At 40.5% G+C, this 21,261-nt stretch overlaps 2 protein-coding genes across 2 annotated transcripts; one reads left to right on the top strand and one right to left on the bottom strand.

Moving 5' to 3' along the window:
* Window positions 1–1,022: 1,022 nt before the first annotated feature.
* Window positions 1,023–10,203, bottom strand: dcst1 (DC-STAMP domain containing 1). Its single transcript, XM_036538682.1, has 16 exons — window positions 10,158–10,203; window positions 9,504–9,629; window positions 9,341–9,415; window positions 8,806–8,934; window positions 8,571–8,710; window positions 8,255–8,426; window positions 7,465–7,608; window positions 7,043–7,164; window positions 6,236–6,393; window positions 5,642–5,741; window positions 5,423–5,518; window positions 5,043–5,169; window positions 4,576–4,692; window positions 4,024–4,166; window positions 1,659–1,769; window positions 1,023–1,262 (listed from the first exon to the last, which is right to left on the bottom strand). Exons 1-16 carry the CDS (start codon window positions 10,201–10,203, stop codon window positions 1,023–1,025), a joined length of 2,046 nt encoding a protein of 681 aa, XP_036394575.1.
* Window positions 10,204–10,892: 689 nt separating this feature from the next.
* On the top strand, window positions 10,893–20,881 carry dcst2 (DC-STAMP domain containing 2). The gene is made up of 15 exons (XM_036538681.1): window positions 10,893–11,181; window positions 11,377–11,547; window positions 13,043–13,144; window positions 13,469–13,663; window positions 14,644–14,709; window positions 15,256–15,469; window positions 15,587–15,744; window positions 15,990–16,154; window positions 16,488–16,655; window positions 17,382–17,482; window positions 17,955–18,085; window positions 18,538–18,665; window positions 18,962–19,055; window positions 20,005–20,256; window positions 20,662–20,881. The coding sequence occupies exons 1-15, from the start codon at window positions 10,893–10,895 to the stop codon at window positions 20,879–20,881; spliced, it is 2,454 nt and encodes an 817-aa protein (XP_036394574.1).
* The last annotated feature ends 380 nt before the right edge of the window (window positions 20,882–21,261 follow it).

Raw genomic sequence — 21,261 nt, 5'->3', positions numbered from 1 at the left:
TCGGACCGTATTTCTGTAATCATAACTAGCCTATGGTGGTTGTGCTGTTGGGTATCAGAATATACAGCGCATTATTAGATGTGTCCAATCTTACTACGCACAGTTTCATTTAATGTAAAATGAGTTTTATTTTCTTCGGTGTCTCTATAAAATGTAGTTTCAAATAACCCCCCATTCTCAATCTTCCTTGTTTAACACATTCCAACAAACTATCTTGCTAACGTGTTCAGGCCAGCTAGACATCACACTACTTTGCCAACAAGCTACCTAGTTAAATTTTTCAAAAAGCTAAGAAGTTAGCTGAACTTTAAACACTTTAGTTTGTAGACCATGTGCAAATGGTCGATTGGACCATGGTCCACTAGAAATGCATTTCCCACAACAATAGGAGGAGAGCTCTGATACTTCATGAACTACAATGAAATTCACTGAGATATTCAATATGTTTTCATTTTTATTGCTCCTGACACCTTTAAGAGTGTCTAACAAAAAGAGATGATGACATCAGTAAGATTCAGGTTTCACTTAAATCCTAACAGAACCTCTGAGTGGGAAATTTGCTATTTTGAGATGACACTACAGCCCTATTCAGAGAATGAACTTAAAATACCTGACAGATGTAGACATGTTTATTCACTTACTTCCGTACAATCTAGTGATCTTTTATCCCACTCTATTGTTCCAAACATCCCTGGAGATTTGATTGACCTCATGTATAGCGCTTCACTGCATCAGCCAATAAATTCTGTCAGCAAGATGTCCGGATGTACAGATGTTGTGTCCATTTAGGCAACATAGAGATAATAACAGGAAATTAGCATTAGGCATTTATCTTGTTTATGTACAATAAATTTACCATTTCGCATGAAAATACTTTTAGTGGACGAAGAATTGCAAATCAAACAACATATGATCAAATGTTCCCAATAAATCTGCCCTTATCTTTCAGAGCACACGTGTGTGTGTGTGTGTGTGTGTATGTGTTTCTGCTTATCAGCAGAAGCTTATGTAACTGAATTAGTCTATTCAGCATAGTCGCCATCCGAATCACTGTGGCTGTCTTCTACGTCATACTGGGCGTAAGAGGTGCAAGCAAAGCAAATCCTGCCTAGGTCCCTCCAGCACTGGGGGCAGTAGACCACTTTGCAGCCCTGGACAGAACACTCCACTCCCTGGTTCCCTCTCTGTCGCTCTCTGCAAACACAGCACCACTGAAGCCTACAGCCTAGTTTCTCAAACATGGAGGAGAAAACTGACAACATCTGATCGGAGCAAGAAGAAAGAGAGAGACAAATGGAAAAAGTGGAAAAAGGGAAACATGAAGTGAGGCACAAAAGCAAACAAGGAGAGGAGACAGATATCCAAAAATTAAACAATGAAAGAAAACCATGTTCAAACATTGTCAATATCATGACAAAATATGAACAGTGTGTAAGTGTTTCGCTACAAAGCATGGTCTGTATGAGCTGGGAGGAAACAAGATCGACACTGTTCAAAGAGCAGTCAGTTTGGCACAGCCAGTTAACTGTTATTCTACTAAACAATCTGACTGTCCACCCTGTGCAACATCAGCACCGCAGCGGTTTAATTCTGTTTTATTGAAGCTATGGAAGGTAAATTTGACAATTTGTGACCATGAGAACATGGTGAATACTCACATTCCTCCCTGGTCTCCCTCGTCTCATTAGACGTTTGCGCTGGGTGTCCAGGTATGAGATCCGCCTCTGGATCTGTAGATTGTACAGGAAAAGAGCCCTCCTCTTCTCCCGCTAAACAATCATTCACAGTGAAGGACAAGTACAGGGTGACACATTCAATGGGAATAACAGTGATTATGAGGTAGCTTGTCAGGATGAAGACATTATGCAGCAAACATGAACACAGACCAGCAGCCTCATTGCATGCTTAGATAAAGGTCCTCTTTAGCCCAAAATGTTATGATCTGCACATGTCAGGGACATGTTTGGTGATGAATGTTTTTCAGAACTCTGTGCATCACTGACTTACTTCCCAATTCCCTTTGCAGTACTTTAGTTTCTTATGATCCAGTGGTAATCTTTTTAATGAGAATAATGGATGGTGTAAGAATAATTACTGTACTACAGCTGACTCAGTATGCAAGGAAACACTGCAGAAATATAGATGTAATCCTCTTGAATGGGCATGGCTGCGATATTAGTGGGCTTAATACAGTATGTGTAATACTATTACACTAAGCTCTCTCGGCTGAGCATTGCTTTGCCGGTCACACACATGAAAATGCATTTTTAGCAGGATTGCAGGGATGCCCTTATTCACAGTACACACGCTGAGTTTACTCTTTTGCACAAGTTGAAGTGTATGTTGACAAAAAGGTTTGGTTCTGCACCCTACTCAACAATACTCATAGAAACTTGACACGGGTGTGGTGGTTTTGAAAAACACAGGTATGACACAAAAAGTAGAAAAAAAATCCACATACCTTTTGGCAGAAGGAAAGTTAACCCCCAAAGTTCTTTAGCCAATATTCATGTAAAAATTGTCTTTATTTATTTTTGAAGCATTTTGCAAAAAGTGCATAAAAGTCCTCCAGTGACAAGATAAAAGTAGTGGCAAACATTTCAGCCTAAAGATGTTCTGCAGAGGTTTTCTCAAAGAAATGTCCAGACATCATGTAAGGACATAACTCATGGTCCTTATCCTGGTTGTTATACTTTTATCTCTGGGGACTTGTTCCCGTCAACCAGAGGTCTGTGGGTTGCTTCTTCCTTTTGTCTTTGAATGTATGTTGAACATTTGAAACTGCACAACACTCCTTTTCATATTAAAACACTTAATTTAATTGAATAGACCATTCTACCCATTTGCAAAAGTGCTACTTCCTCTGTAACATATATCATTTAATAACATCGTAAATTGGGCGTGAATTCCCTGCCCTAGTGAGGACCTGAGGTTTGCGCATTTGTCTTCACTGCTGAATAGGGACAGTTATCAAGTAAGTTAATTACTGTAGCATGTGTTCAGGTGACTGGAAGCAATAATTACAAATAAATCTGCTTCACTCCCAACTATATAACGAATGATTTCATTTGTTTTACTGTCATAACATTTCAAACTTGCATGCTCCATTTTCCTTCAAAATATCTGCTCACGATCTAAGAAGAATAAAAGCAATCTATCAGTAGCTTATAAATCCCAGTTTACAAAAAATAATAATAAATTAATAAAAAATACACATAGCAAAGTCTTTTTGTATGAGATTGTTTTCTTTGCTTGTTATAATAATGACTGACAGAGGTGACCCCATTATTTGTCCAAACCTTCCCATGCTATGACCAGCAGGCAAAAAAAAAAAAAAAAATCTGAACAATAATGTTCTCCTGCTTGAGCTTGACAAACATAGTCTTGGTTTGGAGAGTTGCCAGCATGTTCATGTGTATATAAGGCATTATTGAGCTAATGTTTCTACGAGTGGTAATTACTTAAAGTATGGGCATTAACAATGCTACTTCCCAGCATTCACAGGAACATTGTAACATGCAATGAGGCTGCTGTTCTGTGTTCCCATGTTTGCTGTGTAATGTAGTGCTTGTATGCTAGTAATGAATTTCTGCTTAAAATGGAACCTCATAATGTAATACTGCACATTATAAAGTGACATTTATTTGTGATTCCATGTACATAGGTCCAAGCTGCGATCATGGGAACCAAGCACACGCAAAAAGTATGATTCAAAAAAATCTTGCAAACATTTCATATGTTCCTTTTCTCATTTTTAAATAAGATGAATCTGACAGTTGCTGCAGTTCAAAAAATGTTTTTTTTTTTTTCAGAATAAAAAAAAACATATCCTTTGCCTATACACATTACTCAGTGTTAAGGACCAGGTGTTTGCTATTTAGATTGAATCTGGCCCATAGTGTGGCAGCATCAGATCACAGACTGTGTTGATCCCGTGACCATCACTCTACTGCTTGGACAGTGTTGTGTGTCTGAAACACATACTGAGTTAGGGGGATACTGAAGACAGGTGTTTTTTCTCACCTTGGGAAAATAGAAGGCACAGATGACACGCCGCAGGCGGTTACTGTACACCTGCAGACAGCACATAAGGACCATCACCAGGACAGGCAGCGTGCTCCACAGGTACTCCCCCCCGCTGAGAGCACGCGGCTGGGGCAGGCAGTCTGCAGAGAGGAGGAAATGACAACTCAGTACAGTCACAGTCCAGACTGCCAGACCTAGTTGGAAGCCGCGTAATCAGAGAGAAGTGCTCCAGACTTTAATAGCCCATAAGCAACACTGATTAGCTTTGCATCAATGCCAGACAAAGAGAATTAGACGGCATTTGCTGAACATCACAGGCTGGCACACACACCACACACCACGGGTCGAGTCAATGTGAACATTCAGACAATTACAAACAACAACAACTTTCATCTTTGATTACTGACTGACTTTTACCAGAGAACCTAAAATTGTTTTCAAGTATCAAAATGTGTGGCAAGTGTCTGTTGAATTGTAATTGTAAAAGTAGTATTTGACTGGACTATTCGTTTGCTAGTAGGGAATGCAAGTGGAGAACAAGTGTCATACGCCTGTTGCTCGACATCATGTCGATGTTGGAGGAGGTGTTAAAGGCACCAATTGTTTTCCGTAGGAGCGTAGCTAGCATGGATTTGCCACCGATGTTGACTTCTATATGATGACTGCCTAAAATGCAAAAACAGTTTTTATTCTATGATTACAACAGTTCTGCCAAGAATATACATTTTGTAAATATATGCTGTCGTTCTAGTGCTTTACACTAATAATGCAGTGAGCGACAACAATTAAGGCTTTTTTCCTTTAGGTTATGATTCCATATTATTAATCAAATTACATTTCTAATGCTATTTATTTTATTGAATCGCTGTTTTCTCTTTCTCAAATGACTTTGTGTGTACAGGTTATATAATGTGTTACCAATTTCAATCCAGAACAATGCCTCAAACATAATTATCAGTTTTGAATCATTCAGCTGTGTAACCAGACAAGTGCCCTGAGAAACAGGCCAGACTCACTGGTGAAGGAGTACTCCGTGAACGTGTGCCTGCGGATGATGTCAAAGATGTGATACAGGATCCAGTCAGTGGCCAGCATAATTCCAACAAAGAAGCTCAGACCACACACCTTCAGCAAGCCAACAGTCTGTGGGCAACAGCAATCACATATAGAATATTAATGAGAACTATATATAACCTCATTACTCATTCAGGAGACAAACAGTCATCCAACGTCTCCAATGTTACAGGTTCATTTGGCATGATATCTTTGAACATTTATATTCACTTCCTCTGAAAACTATTCAGCATGACAGAGTAGTATGGGTACATTTCATGACAAAGAGGGATTGGGGCTATTGTTGTTATTCTAAAAAATGAACTGAAAGAGAAAAACTTACTACAAGCTTGAGCTCACTGGGGTGTATGGAGAGACTCCAGGGGTAAATGAAATTGCTGCTTTCAGCTTTCTTCAGTGGTAAGAGGTAACGCTTGCCCTGAAGAGAATGTATGCACAATGTACTTGTTTATAGCAGCATTTTGTCTGCATATAAATGTAAAACAAATGAATGTTATTTACTGGTATAAGCACTATGACCCAGTTATAGCAAATGTCTTACCGCCTTTCTCCTGCGGGCATCTATCTGTCTGAAGTAAGTGGTTATGTACATGTTGTCAAAGCGAATGACCTGGCAGTATTGTCTGGCATAATTAAATGCCCTTCACACACATACAAAGAGAAGAAAAGAAAAGGATGGAAAGGATGGAAGGATGGATGGAAATCAGTTTGGTTCTGTATTTCCTTTAAATACAAACATTGCAAGTGATACACAAAAAATGGAAAAGTACTCATTTATGGCTTTTCAAAGGCTTGTCAGTATTTGAATCAGATTATTTGTTTTCATATGAGATCTCCTTAAAATTGGACTGCTATTTCATTACAAAATTTATTACAAATTAATAACAATGGATTTAACGACAGAAATCTAGGCACTGCTCTAAGGCGTAGTTCCAAAATTGTCCATTAAGCACTACTCCACACTGCTGGCATAAATTTGCTAGGCAGCTTAGGGGAATTCACCAAATGATCCTAAGACTACAAAGGAAAACATTTTCTGTTTCATAACTCCACCACTTTATGACAGAGTAGGTGTTTTTCCCAAGAAGCAGGAGAGCTCTGGACTAAGGCAGCAGAAAAGGTGGAACAGACTTACGAGATGAAGATTAAGATGAAAGTGCAGGAGAGGAGGACCTGGAAGACCTCCAGCAATTGTTCTACAAAGACCTTCTTCTCCTCAAAGTTTTTACGTAGCTCCTCAGAAAATGCTTCATGTAAGTCTGTCACTCCAAGTAAAGATTGCTGTTCTGTCTTCTGCTGAGACAAAAGATCAATTTCATCAACAAACATGGGAGTCCAAATGAAGATAAAGTCCAAATCGCCATGGGTCAAACTAAAATAATTTCTGACTATATGGTACTAATCAATGACTTTGGTATGGTTGCTCTATTCAGCTGTTTTCACTGAGATGCATTAATTTATTAACTTGTGCTTAGACAGCTTACACAGAGGTATATTAGTCTTAATCGGTGTGCTGAGATATAAATGACTGGGATCTCTCATTAAGATGGCAGTCCAGTCCTCAGGCAAAAACAAAGCTATGATACAAATGTTCAGGACCACAGAATTCATTGTAATGCTTAAGAAAACATCACTCTGTCATATTGTGCCACCCTTTTGTTGTACACTAACATGGCACACTTCCTTTTTTGTATGTCTAGCAAACTACAGGGCTAGCAATCTAGCGACTTAAGTTTGCATTCCCTCTTTGTCAGCATTGTTCTGCATTTTTTGGAAACAGCTTGTCACATGTGATTAATATATAACTTATGTAATCACTGCAATGAATTTTGGGTTCTTGCACATTTGTATCATAGCTACACTTTTGTCTAGCAACCGGCTTGGAGATTGTCACTGAAACTGTGATGACTCTGAAAGAGGAGGCTGAAGAAACTCTTTGTACCTTGGCGACTAAGGAAGTGGTGAAGTCTTCCCCCAGCTTGTTGATGGAAGAGTTGAGCTTGTCATAGGTTTGTCCAAAGTTCCCCTCCACAGGGATCTCCTCTTTGCACCAGGGAGTCATTACTGAAGGAACAGGAAGAAAGTCAGGGCCTGGGATAAACATGAGTGAGAAAGCCACTCCTCACATAACCCTTCCCGAAATGTCACATCACATACAAAAATGTTTGGGAACTGAAACTACTCCCTCAACTGCTCATCTTACACTTTACTTTTAATTGCAGTAAAAGAAGCACAGGGGTGAGAGGGCTGTCTTGCACAATACTAAGCAATTACAGCAAAGACTCTGTTCAAAGTATTCACTAGGGGCCCACACTGGGCTTCAATTCTAGCATCCATACTCCACATAGTTGTAGAACTGTCTACCTCTCATGATGTCACATAGGAAATGGAACTGCATGGGCACACAAAGGAAGTGGCTGATCAGAGGCGCCTTCACAGTTTCCATGCACTCCTGCCACTTAACATCGAACCATTCCTGACAACGATCTATACCCTGTTGCACAACATCTGATACAAAACAAGTATCTCAGTGTCAAATCTGCATCCATAACAGTTAGGATGAAGTATAGATATATACATTATCATTAATGTCATTAATTATTCATATTTTTAAAACAGTAGTCATCAACAGCTAGTGAAAAGTAATGCAAATAAAGTATAGCCAGAATTTGGCTAGGTGAAGAGAAAGATTGGAAAGTCAATACATTTATCAAAACCAGTATTTTATATTCATCTCCTTTGCTTGTGTACTTTATTCCCACCCAAAATAATACCAATCACTTCATTCTCTTATCCGGCTATGACTTTATACAATATGAGAATATTTTCATTAAAAATAGATTTCTGTGTCACACCTGTGGATATATGCATCCTCCATATTTTCCCTGCATTTTTCACTTCCAAAAGGGAAAAAGAATAACACCCTCAAATAAAGAATGAATTCTTACCAAGCCACCTTTTATTTGTTAATTTTATTCATTAAGGAGAATGAATAATTCATAACGATGCACCTGTGGCCATTATGACAGGATATGACCCAGAAATTTGGCTTTTCACAACATGACAAGCTTTGGAGTGTGATGTAGCACTTTTGCAGGAGTAAGGACATACTTATGACAGGTGACATAAAGTAATGCTAAACCTCTCAACTCACATTCACAGCGCATCATGGTCTTGGCAACAAACACATCCTGGGTGCTTCTTCCCTTCAGTACAGGTTCTTCTTCATGGTTGTCATATCCATACCCCTGCATCACCTCCTTGCTGACACTCTGGAAACTTCTGGTCACATTCTTTGCCTCATCCTGAAACTTCCCTTGGTCATCCTATTACAGCGGAATGTGACCAAAACAATGCGAACAAAGGACAAATAATTCAACATTGTTGTTGTCATTATAATTCAATGATGTCAGATACACGGTGCCCCACACACATTCCACACTTTAGATTGGTCAGCACTGTATACCCACCACAATGCCTTGCATCACTTGCATGAAGGGATCAAACACCACCTTCCACATAACTTTGCTGTGCTGGATCTGCAGTTCTATGTTACAGCCCATAGAAAAGGCCACATCCTGCACATTATGGTGAATGTTGGAGATGGGGCCTGTCAGAAAACACAGTGAGATTATCAGGCACTTTAAAGTGCCAAAATTGTAATCCGTTTCCGTAATCCGAAAAGCACAGGGTTCTGCGATGTACCTTGGTAGAGTCCATAGATTACAATAAGTGTAAGGTAGGTCTGGCCCCGGGATCCAAGCATGCTGGGAAACATCAGTAAGATGGAGCAGCGGAAATAAGAAGATAATGCCCCACCAATAATGCACAATCCTGTAACAGCAATACCAAAGACTAAGAGTTGTACCAATAATCATAGTACCATTTAAAGAAAACTTTGTTAAGAATGTTGAACAGGGCCTGTACAAGAGCATCTGCACTTCTGCCTATATAAATCCTATCCCAACAATGTTCTACAGTAACAGTAACCCTAACCCTAACCCTAAAATACATTTAAATTTGTCCAGTAAATCTTTCTTTATCCAATGACTTACTTCCACTTTGTTCGATTTTAAGTCTACATATTTACATATCATTCCATTGTAGTTCCAGTGATACCCTTTCCTATTTATGGAACACCTGTTTCCAATTTCCAGTAATTTCTGGCAGGGTTGAACTGAAACCACACCATTGCTGTTTTAATATTGGACCATAAATCACCAGCATCACCACTACTCACCAATAAAAACACATCCAAAAATGATTTTGTACAGCATGGACACTGGGATGTTGTGCATAAGCCCAAGGAATAACCCTACAAGGTAAAAGAATACCATACTATTCTCAGTGAAAAAGCATTGGAAAAACAGCTTGACAAAACTACAACGTAGCCTCTGCCCCACCGGCACCACCAAGCGCCCCGAAAAACGCTCCCGTGAACAACCGGGCCAAGCGGAACTCCTGCGGCTGGCTGAAGAAGAACCGGTGGGCAAAGGCTGGGAGGATCCTCTTGCTGACCCGCTCCACAGCTGTGCAGAGAGGAGGACGATATGTGTGCGTCAGGTTTTGAACTGTCCAGAACAAAGGCTCAGTAGACTACATACCGACCCATACCTATATGATCATTAAGACTAGGTCCGGGACTTGTTCTTGTTGTAACACTATCAGCCTTTCTCTGCACCTTAGTGGTAAAATTAGATGTAGTAATTAAGTCACACCTAAAACTACCAATGAGTAATAAGCAATATGTGGTGCATCCGTCCCTAGAATCAGTGATATGTGGTTGTCCAGTCGTAGCATGTGTTAGATTTAGCTCGTCGTTCACTAGCCTTGATAGCGACATTCAAAATTGTTGCTTCACATTGCTAATAAGACGAACGAAGACGAACGAGAAATGAGAAGAAATAGCCTTACATTAGCCGATATTCCAGTGACTGCTCCCTTCATTATTACCCCATTCTCCCTGCTGCTCAAAAGATTGCTCCCTGATATAAATTAACCATTGATTTAATATAGTGTGAGCAATACATTCCACGTAATAAAATGACTCAACTTACTTGTATGCGGTACTTTGCGAGTTTTTGTCCACCTTGTCTCAGCCATAGTCTATTGCAGTAAGTTTAACCAGGCTAAATCATTACGGTTGCTGTTCGACGTTAACTATTGCTATTTTTGTTGACTATGCATCACTCTAATTATATGTAACTAGCTACTACTGTTTGATAACTTCTCAAACGTAACATCATTTTAATTCTAATTTTGCTAGCTCAATACTGAGCGTTCGTGGGTTGTTTCCTCTTCTCAACTAGGGCCTTCTACTGAAATATAGAAAAGGACAACCATGCCATGCTGAATTTTTTTTTTTTTTTTTTTTTTGAGTAGCCTACAACATTTGCAACATTTGGACAACGAAGATGTCCTTTTAAATTCTGATAAAGAACGTAACGTTAGCATTTTGTTGCTTGGCAACTAACATTCCGTAACGTATACTTGGTTCAAATGCAGATTTTATTTATTTTTATCTTTAGACAGGTAGAGTAGTGAACTAACGTATTTACTTAGATGAGGTAAGTGCGGATAAATTGATAAAACGGTGACACTTACACTATCCAATAATAGGACCACGCTGCAACAGTTGTTAATTTAGCTACTAATGGCTAGACTTATTACGTAGCTGAGCATAGCACCGAGTGGTTTCCTCGTTGTTGTTATGTTCATGTTCACTGTCAGTCCGTTTTATGTTAATATCATGCATTTTTTTCTCCTTGGATCTTGCTTGCTGGAGTGAAAAGATGCGCTCAGACAAGATCTACAAGCCATTGGAGAAGGGACGTAGACGACGCAACTCGGACAAATTACGCGATTCTCCTTTGGTTGAGGCAGCACGCAGTTTATGCTGGTTCATGTTTGGTTTGTTTCTGGCCACCGTATATGGCGGGACAGCGCTCTTCTTGCAAAACTATGGCCTGTGGTACTGCCTGACCACCACAGTAATCATTGCCGGCTTCATCGCATTCGGCATGGGCCTCTCCATCCGCGTGCGCTCCAATGTCATGCTCATGCTACCGATGCTATGCTCCAGTGAGTGACATTTGGGGGGAAAAAAAAATAAACTTCACTGTGGTTACAAGATAGAATGAAATTTTCTGTGCACATCGTAGTACACCACGCCATTAAATGTGATGGATTTACTGAGACATTAAATCTTACCGAATAGCTTACAAAATGCCTTTTCTGAACATTGGTCCAAATGGATGTTGTTTATCTGTCTCCCAGGGAAGGGAAAGAACGTCCTGCTGTTCCTGATCTTTTCCCTTGTGGTTCAGGGGCCCATGGCTAACACATTAGAGAACTTTGACCGTGCTGCAGGCAGTGTGGCCTGCGGGGCAGAGCTAGCAATGAATCAGACCCACCAGCTGATGGAGAGAGCCGCGGCACCTCTGCTTCGTGAGTTTTCATTCCAAACACAGATGCTTATAATTTTCCTGTCGACCATAGGGACCTAAAGGGTACAAGAAACGTGGTCGAGGAAAGTCATTGAAAGGTCATAGGGAATGATCACATAGCTACTTCTTTACTTCAATGCTATCATTATAGTCTCTCCCACTAAACTAATTAGGCTACATTCCTGCTTTGTTACAAGTAATTATTTTGTCCATAAGAATTCAATGTCATTGAGGAAATAGTGTGTTTAAGATTTGTGTAATGTAAAGTACTTTACCTGAAATAGCCCCCTCTGTTACATGAAATGATACATAAATCATCTTAGAGATTAATAATACATATTTAAAAAGTGCATTAGGACAGAAGTGACAGAATTCTGAGATCTTCCAGGGTATGAGGGGTTTTCCATTTAAATAGCCTAGAGCGCTTATGCTTTAAGAATATAAGATGAACAAGGAAAGAGGACACAAGAGAGGGTTATAGGGGTTTATTAATGTTTTAAAATTATTGTTATTATTTTGATGTACTGTCATAACTGTCATAACATAACAGTAGGCTGGCAGCGTAGCATTGTGGCTAAGGGGCAGGACTCGTCACCAAAAGGTTGCCAGTTTGTTTCCCCACAGGTGCACTGCTGCTGTACCCTTGGGCAAGGTACTTAGTCCAGAATTGCCTCAGTAAATATCCAGCTGTATAAATGGATAACATGTAAAAACCTGTAATTGATGTAAGTTGCCCTGGATAAGAGTGTCTGCTAAAGGCCAATAATTTAATAACGACTGTAAAATAGAGTATGTTCAATAAATTGGGATTAAATGCATATTTCATGTTAATGTTCAATATAATGCCATCATTTGGATATACAGTGCCCTCCATATTTACTTATATTCCCGGTTCAATAGATGCAATATAACAGAAAAAAGTACATATTGGTCATTTTTCGTGCTTACTGAGTTAACAAATGCTAAACTTTACCTTTCCTTCTTTGCACAGAACAAAGTAAGTCTGAAAAAATAACTTTTATTCTAGAAAACATGAGAGTCACATTTATTCCACCCCTGTAGTCAGCATTTTGCAAATCCTTCTCTGGCATGGATTACACATAAAAGGCGCTTCCTGTCCAGTTTTATGAGGTTCTGGCACTTCTGAGGGGGATTTTTGACCATTTGTCCTGATACAATTGCTGTAGGCTCTTCAGAGTTTTTGGTTTTTAGATGACTGAATAAGATTATATCATGGGTGATTAAGTGTCTTTTAAAGGCATTTATGTTTATTTGAATTGGTTATTATCAGTGAATAGTAGGATAGAAATGATGAGACCTCCGCTGACTGTTGTTAAGGAACTGTATAGTCTGACACTGTGAATCAGAATGTGTAATTATGCAGCATATCACGAGTATGTATGTTCTAGATCAGCATAACTCGATATCTCTTCCAGTCAAGATATTGCAGCTCCTGTGAAAGCAGCTGACCTTGGCACATTTGTTTCCCCTCACAGCTGTTCTGAATAAGATAAAGTTGATTACCAGGAATGCCTATACAATGGCAGGGAGAGTACAGAACCTCATAAAGGCCTTGACAGAGTCCGTTCGGCACATAGGTAAGTCAGTATGCTGCAGAGGAGCACCAAAGAGAGGGCCTGCCCTTCTTATGTGGTCCAAAAGTCCAGCAGCTTTTTCAGTTCTCTTTAATGCTAATTCACTCTCATTGCTTGACTCGGTTACTTGAGTTCTCTGGTTGTACAATAGCCAGGTGGACTGTGGTTCCACTGGACCAGAGTTTTGCAACCCTGATCTCAAAATGGTTCTGTCAACATGTTTATATCCTATAGACCAAAATTTAACATAGATGGCCTTTAGAAACGACATGGTAATTTGGGCTATGCCCTTTCACCCCTCGCATCTCTTTCTCTGTTCCCTCTTAGCTCGTTCCCTTAGGAACGTCCTCCATTTCCTGGTCAACATTGGCGAGGTGTGCAACGACAAGATGAGCACACCTTACAGGAAATGCAACAATGTCTTTGACGAGGCCCGTGACAACTGCATGGAGCTCCTGTCCATATTCTCCTTCCTCTGTCATGTTGTGGAAGGCTTCCGGCCCCTCTGTGGTCTTGCTCATGGTCAGTGTCAGTCCTTACGTTGAAGTGCAGTGTTGCTCTGGTTTTCTCCTGCAGTGTTTTGGGGTGTCTTTGATTGATTTGTTAGCTCTACCTCTGAGAATTTTATTCAGTGATTCTATTTGATGGGATAGAGTGTATCAGCAAATGAGAGCATATGTTCTCAGTAAGAGAGAGCTCCATTGCACCCACATTCTACCTATTACCCACAATCCATAAAAAATGAAAAAGCTCCAATGAACTGAAGTTACCACACAGCTGGAGATGAATGTTTTGGTCATATTGTGACAATATGCCAGGGAAACCTGAAACTAAACCAGTATTGAGTTTCTAAAATGCCATGACTCACTTTGTCATTTTATAAATTTAACTTTGATCATGACCTGTTTGGAAATGAATCATTGATTAATGTCTATCTCTGGTGTGGCCCAGTAAAACTGTCACCACTTGTGTTTAATTCAAACAATACCCTAGTCTGTGGATAGAAGGGAAAGACAAGGGCCAGATGGATTGACCACAGGTCCTTGGCTATCCTGTTTTGTATACTGCTTCTACTGTGCAAATGTCTGTGCATTCTCTCATTATTACACTATAAGACATTTCAAAGGTCAAATGGACACCATGGACTCTAACTGCTTCCCCTTTGTAATTTAAAACTGTGAACTGAGCGGTAACATAAGCTACATAGGGAATGACTTAGGGAAGGCTGTTAAGGAGAGAGCTGGTGAGAAACAGCATGTATGGGGAGAAACTGCAGAAGTGGGGGGACATTGGGGAAAATGTATCTTCTGGTTTTAATAGGTAGCATATGGATGTACAGGCAAAAACGTTCTAAAACTTAAAGTAGCAATATGGGGGACACAACATATGACTTAGTATCTGTGGAGGAAACACTTATTAAATCCCATTTCAATTCCCATGACAATGCACACTTTCACAAGAATTTCTGGGATGTCCTGTACTTTCCATTCCTCTCATTGCAGTGGTCCAGCTGTTCTGTATCATTCCTGAATATATAGCCAGCCATATGAAGACCAGAGTGGCTGCCTGTAAGTAGCATTCCAAGCCATGAATGTTTTATATATTCTGCTTTGAGGCCAGGCATCTAGAAGAAAACAGGGACAAAAAGAGTGTATGCACTTCTAGCATACCTTAAACTATATCAACAAGGGAACTGTTTCATTTCTGTCCTAATTCAATACAGCCTTTGTTTATTTTTACCAGTCATTTTTCGCTTAATAAGTTTGTGTTGTATTCATACAGTATAACATTCTGTTTAACCAAAAAGTGTTTTTATTCCTAAATTTTGAGTGAGTGATTAATACATATATATTAATATATTCATTTTAAGAAGAATTAAGGAACATTTTACAGTGTTCATGTTCACACAAAGAGCACTGTAGGTATATTGAATGAACCGTGCATAATACTGTAAAACACTTCTCACTGCAGTTGCATCAGTGCTGTTGAAAGTGAGGAGAGGTAATTGGCTAGTTTTGATTGAGTATTCATTGTCCTCTTGGCTTTTTTAGACAGCAGAAGACAGTTAGAGGAATATAATTTCACCTTTCTCTTCCCAATTTGCTTCTTTCAAGCAACCATTGCTGCGTTTGAGCAGTTGAGGCAGGAGTTTGACTTCAACATCTCGGCCTCAATACACTTTGACACACAACTTAACAGCAGCCAGTCAGTACAGCAAGTGGCCCAAGGAATCATGGGAGAGGTCACTGCAGACCTTACCCGTGTCCAAGAGCTAATGGGACTGCTGGGATATGTCGGATTATTTCTTCTGCTGCTCATGTACCTGCAGTAAGTGTTTTGAAATACAACTTAATTTCTGTCATCATCCAAAATATTACATATCAAACAATGTGTCATTTGTTGCTCACTCAGCATCTTTGATCATGTTTTCTTCTTTGTGGGAAGGGCCATCCTGTACAAAAACAAATTCCTCTACCAGGATGATTTTGACAACATCTACATCACTGAACAGTTCATGGAGTTGGACCTTGAGAGATCCAGAAAGGGCAAACCCACTTTGTTGCCACTTAGCCACAAAGAGGCCCTTGTCTACATCCAGCCTTGTGAGTGGACAGAAGAAGATAGAAAGGGATGAGGAGGAAGAGCTGAGGGTTGAAACAGAGAAAAGGAGGTTTGAAAGAGTAGGCTGTCTCAGAACATATGAACAGGGAAGAGGAGTGAGATAAGGAAAGCAATGGGAAGCCAAATGGGAGAGCACCAAGAGAGAGAGACAGAGAGAGGTGGGATAGGAGGTAGAAGGATGGAATAGGGAATATTGATGTCGATATTCATCTGTGTCTACCCCCAGATTCTCTGTCCCTGACGGCCAAGGAGAAACGGGCAGCTGCTCTTAGTGCGGTGTCCATCCTCAGGCATATAGTTGTGGGCTGTCTGGTTGTGGCATTGGATCTGATGGTTTTCTGGATATTCGACGTAGTGCACCACCTGGCACAGGGTGAGATCGTGGCCAGAGGTGAGATAAATCTCCTGTCGGGATGGCAGAGAAACAAGGAAGACTTATCTGCTTACGTTCCTTAGAAGCATTTTGGTGCATGTATAAGTGTCATCAGCTATTTCAGCTATTTATATACAGCTGTTTACAATTCTAACAGTAAGTCGATTCACTCTAATCTGTAAACTACTTCTGCATATTTTTGGTGTCCTTATATCTATAAAGATATATGTGCAGAATAGATATATAAAAGTTATGGAGTCTTAATCAAATCCAACAGTCCACTTCCACTTGCAAATTGATTTTACATTACTGTGGGTATGTCACTGTCTTAATGATTGCATGTCTCCCCAGCCCCTATTGTGGTTGCAGTTCAGGTGAATGGTTCAGGTTATGCCTCAGATATCTTCAAGGACCTTGTTGCCTCTTTTGACATCTTGCAAAAGGGCAATATTACTGTCCTGAGCAAGAAGTGTTTGATGGAGCCCTCAGAGCCTGACTACAATGGCTACATTATTATAGGTATGGGCATTCCCAAAACAGGCAGTTGCCTCACAAAAGCTCTGCGGAACTTGGATTGGCGACTTTGTGTACTTTTCTGGCAATGCCTGACACCTTGTGGACAGAAGAATAGGGCTTCCTCTGAAAATCATACATTGCTCTCAGGGCACAATGTCAAATGATTAAATTAATTTTTAAATTTAATAATAACTGCTCTTTTTAATAACTACTCCCTATACTGTCTGCAGTCTAAATATATTATTTAAAATGCATTTTGTGTTTTCCCTTCAAATGTCCTTACAGCATGAACAAGGAGATGTATCTGCAAGAATGATGTATACAATGCTTAAAGGAAAATAAATCCAGTTATACCATACTCTAAATTTCTTAATCTCTATAGAATACAGTATGAATATAGCATGTGTAGGCATTATTTTCTTGATTATTAACAAAGAAAAACAGCCTTTAAGACTGAAACTGCTATTGAAAGGGAGTAGAATCAGAAACTACAGTTAGAAAAAGTTCATTTAAAAAATATGAATAATAAATTAAATGATAGATAACAAAATAAATAAATTCATAAATATATAACAAAGATTATGAATGTTAAATTGAAAAAGCTAGTTTGTAAAATTACGTATGGTCACGATAGATATTAAACTCTTGTACTATGCAGATTGACACAAAATGAAGTGTTTTCTCAACAGAAAGAATTCATTGCAGTTTCATTTCTGTCTTCTGTTACAGGAGTACTATATGGCCTCTCCTTCTTTGTTGTGATGGCTGGTAGCTACTGCAACCGTATTCGGAGGTTCATCTGTGCTAGTTACTACCCCAAACGTGAACGGGTAAGTCCAGCAAACATAGGAAAAACAGTCATGATTCGGCAATAATGCCACATTCCTATCAAAAATCAAAAGGCATGACCTCATTGGGTTTCTCAGTCATTTTCACGTTGTCACTCCACTTCAAGTTGGCTTCAGCCAGAAGCCAGATCTCCATGACTCATGCTAAGCATATGGTGGTAAGGGTGTTGGTGCTTGGTTATCACTTAGATGAAAGTCCTGACTAGTGACTCACCATAGTCACTAAAGATCCTATTGCACATACTGATAGTCCTGGCTCTGTGCAATCCATTGCATTCTCTACGCACCCCAGTGTGTCAGTGTAAGTCTGAAATGAGTTCTCAGTTGATCTTAGCAATTAAAACAAATGAAGATTCTTATTAAAATCATGTGATTGACAAATATTAAGACACAATGTACAGTAAAACACCTCAGGTTTTACACATGTCCTCGACCATGTGTGTTTCTCTTTCAGGAGAGGATCCTCTTTCTGTACAACCGCATCCTCACCCAGCGTGCCTCTCTCAGGAAGGCGCTGCTGCGGTCCGTGGCCCGAAGCAAGGCTGACGAGGCTCACCCCAGCCTACGGCAAAAGCTGGCAGCCCTGTAAGGCATTCAAAGCACCACCACCCTGTGCTTGGTGTCATCGTCTTCATACTAATCCTTTTCTAATATAGGGGGTCGATTAGTGGAGGTTCCGGGGAGTGCAAACACAAGCCAGACTGCTCATTTCTACTTGTTATTGCTATCTAGTCTGTTACCACTCTGAAACTGTACTTACAGTATGTCAGTGCAAATGGTGACTAGCTGTTTGTTCAGGTAAATGACTCATGAATTGTTGATGGAAAGGAGATGGATGAATGTATGGCAGCTGGATGGGTAGATGCATTGATGAAATGTATTATAAGTTGAGATAAATGTAGGGATGGATGCGTCGATTAGTTAAAGAACAATTGGGTTAGCATAATAGATGCAATAATTGGTCAAGAAGTTGAGCATGATGTATCGGTGAATAGGCCTTTTGAGCAAGGTGGGTCACAGGCCCTGTCTGCCTTCAGCCTCCCTGCTGGGTCCTGTATCGCAAAGCTCTTGAAGGCATCTGAGGTCTCCTGCATGGCTTGTGGCAAGGTGGCTAAGGGGCGGGAGGATCCTGATGTGTTCGTCTGCAGCACGCCACAATGCAAAGGTACCTCAAACTGAACAATTAAGTCCTCTGAATGTGAACACATAAAGAGGGGGTTGTCAGCCCTTTCTGTGTAACAGCTGTAAACCCACATGTTTGCATTCCTACAGATGTTTTTTTTTTATCCTTTGCGGTAATCAATAACAAGCTATGTTGCTGGCATTCATTTGAACCAGTAAAATCAAGTTGACCTCAGAAAGGTTTGGATGGAATGGAAGCTGGCTTTTGTGTAGGACCAGGACTGGGAAGGAAGCCCTGCTGTGGTGCTGAGCAGCCTGTATGTGTGTAATGTTCTGCAGGCCTGCTCTGCCACCAGTGCCTCCACAGCATGGATGGCGTGTGCACCATCTGCATGGGGCCCCTAACCTTCCAGGAGGATTCTGAGGAGGAGCTGTGAGTACACTGGATTACATTAGCACTCAGTTGAAGTCAAACACCAGAAAAAGGCCGTCTTGCACATCAAATATAAAAGTAGACAAATGGCAGCTTTGGTATAGAAACAGACTTATTTTATGCAATGAGTTCTCGAACGGCTCAGTCAGGAAGGAGGAGTGTAAGCTGAGCCCTACAGCCCGGGTTCAATACCAGTGGTGTCAATGCTGGCAATGGCCAGGAGCCTACAGTTGGCTACAAATTGGCTTCATTCCACTGGGGAAGAGGTGGGTATGGCAGCAGAGTTTTCCTATCTTACTGTTCTGCGGCGCTCTGCAATTCTTCAGGTGTCTGTGTGTTCCTCAGATAACATCAGTGTAATAGCATCTATCCTGCAGTTGGCTACCAGTTCATTGTGGTGCACTGTTGGACCAGGGAGAAATAGCTGTTCACTGTTTGTGAGTGTATTGGAGGATTTAGGATCTCACTTCAACTCCTGTGATTTCTCCAAGATCACCAAATTTGCATTACATATTTCCTTTGCCTTTGACCAAGATAACTTATAAAGTTTATATGTTACATATCATCCATTTCTTCAGCTGTTTCATTACCGAAGCAATTCGGGTTATGTACCTTACTCAAGGGTACAGCAGGACTGCCCTGGGCATTGTCCCTGCAACTTTTTGAGATATGAGTCTATCTCCATAACCCCTCCACCACACTGCAACCCCAAGCAACATCTCCTGCAAGGAGTAGAGGGGACAATAGATGCCAGTGCCTCAGTGGTTAGGGAACTGCACTTATGACTGAGAACAATAGTGTGCTGTCTATGTTAGAACGTGAAAACTTTAATTGAGTAGATTAAGCTACTGTGTGTCTATGGATCTGCCTGTGTGTTAACTGGTGGTATTAATAGCTGGTCCCCACATCTGCTTTTGTCCGTACCAATATGTGTGTGCCCGTCTTGCAGAGACTCCAGTGATGATAAGCAGGTGGGCTTGTGGACTGCAGCCCTGAAGAATATGAAGCACAGCTGTCAGAGTAGCAACAGGAAGAAACTGCTCAAGAGAAGGATCAGAGAAGCACTTAGGAGGAGGCCAGGGGCCAGAGATGGGAAAAGCCAGCAAGGATCCAGTGAGAGAACCAGGATGCAGGACATTGGAGTAGCGGGAGGCAGTGATACAAGCAGTAACATCAGTACCCAGAGTGAGACCGACCACAGGTAGCCAAGGGGGGGGGGGGGGGGCAAGGGTTATTAGTATGTGGTTCTCTGTTTGCTTAAAATTATATAGAATCTCTGTGGTTCACAGTAGCAACCCACAAGTGACATTAACATTTTCTTTAAAACATATGTATTCTGATACATAAAATATCACAGCACAGCCTATTCTCAAATCTACAGAACTTTCCAGAAGCACTGATTGTAGACTTGTGGTATTGGTTTAGTGTCTGCTGTGACACTGCAGTTGTACCCCAGAGTAAGGTATAAAACAGGTATGGAAAATATGGTTCCTTACTTGTGACCATGACTTATTAATAAGCCAACAGTGTAAGATATTTCTGTGAATGTGACTATGGCTAACTATGTGGGAATTCGCAATTTAAAGAAATGTTCTTTATCCTCTAGTGATCCAGACATGGCCTACCAGAACCAGCCAGCATGGGACCACTCTGGATCCAGTGACCACGACCCCCAGCCCTTTCTGGATGTGTTTGTAAGGCAGGAGCAGGGGGTCCAAATGGATGTCAGCGACTCTTCCAGCTCCTACAAAAGCAGCATCTTCCAGGAGGCGGAGTTGCACACCATCACAGTTGAGAACTCCATCCAGAAGTCCCCTCCATCTTAAGGACTCAACATTAACTGCTTCAGCACAGGCTGACAAAGCCACAAAACCTTGAACAACCAAGCATAAAAGTGGCAATCACTGACATCGGATGTGGTTTATGTAGCTGGGGAGAATGGTCACAAACAAGGGAACATGTTTTGATCATTTGTAGCAGATATTTTTGAAACAGCGCTTTAAATTTGAGAGGGAGTTAATGCAAAGTCTTTTATAACTGCTGATGACACATAAAACATATATGTGTCATGTTAAAAAAATGTAATATAATTTGCTAACTTGTGATGACTTATGGTTGGAGCACATGGCATGAAAGGCAAATAACATGGCTGACAAATCCTTTTCATTCAGACTAAAGGTACTTTAGTTAAAACTTAAGAAATATT

The sequence above is a fragment of the Megalops cyprinoides genome, chromosome 10, assembly GCF_013368585.1.
Source record: "Megalops cyprinoides isolate fMegCyp1 chromosome 10, fMegCyp1.pri, whole genome shotgun sequence".
Lineage (NCBI taxonomy): Eukaryota > Metazoa > Chordata > Actinopteri > Elopiformes > Megalopidae > Megalops > Megalops cyprinoides.
Note: the sequence above shows the minus strand (reverse complement) of the source record. Positions and strands in the feature narration are given on the sequence as shown.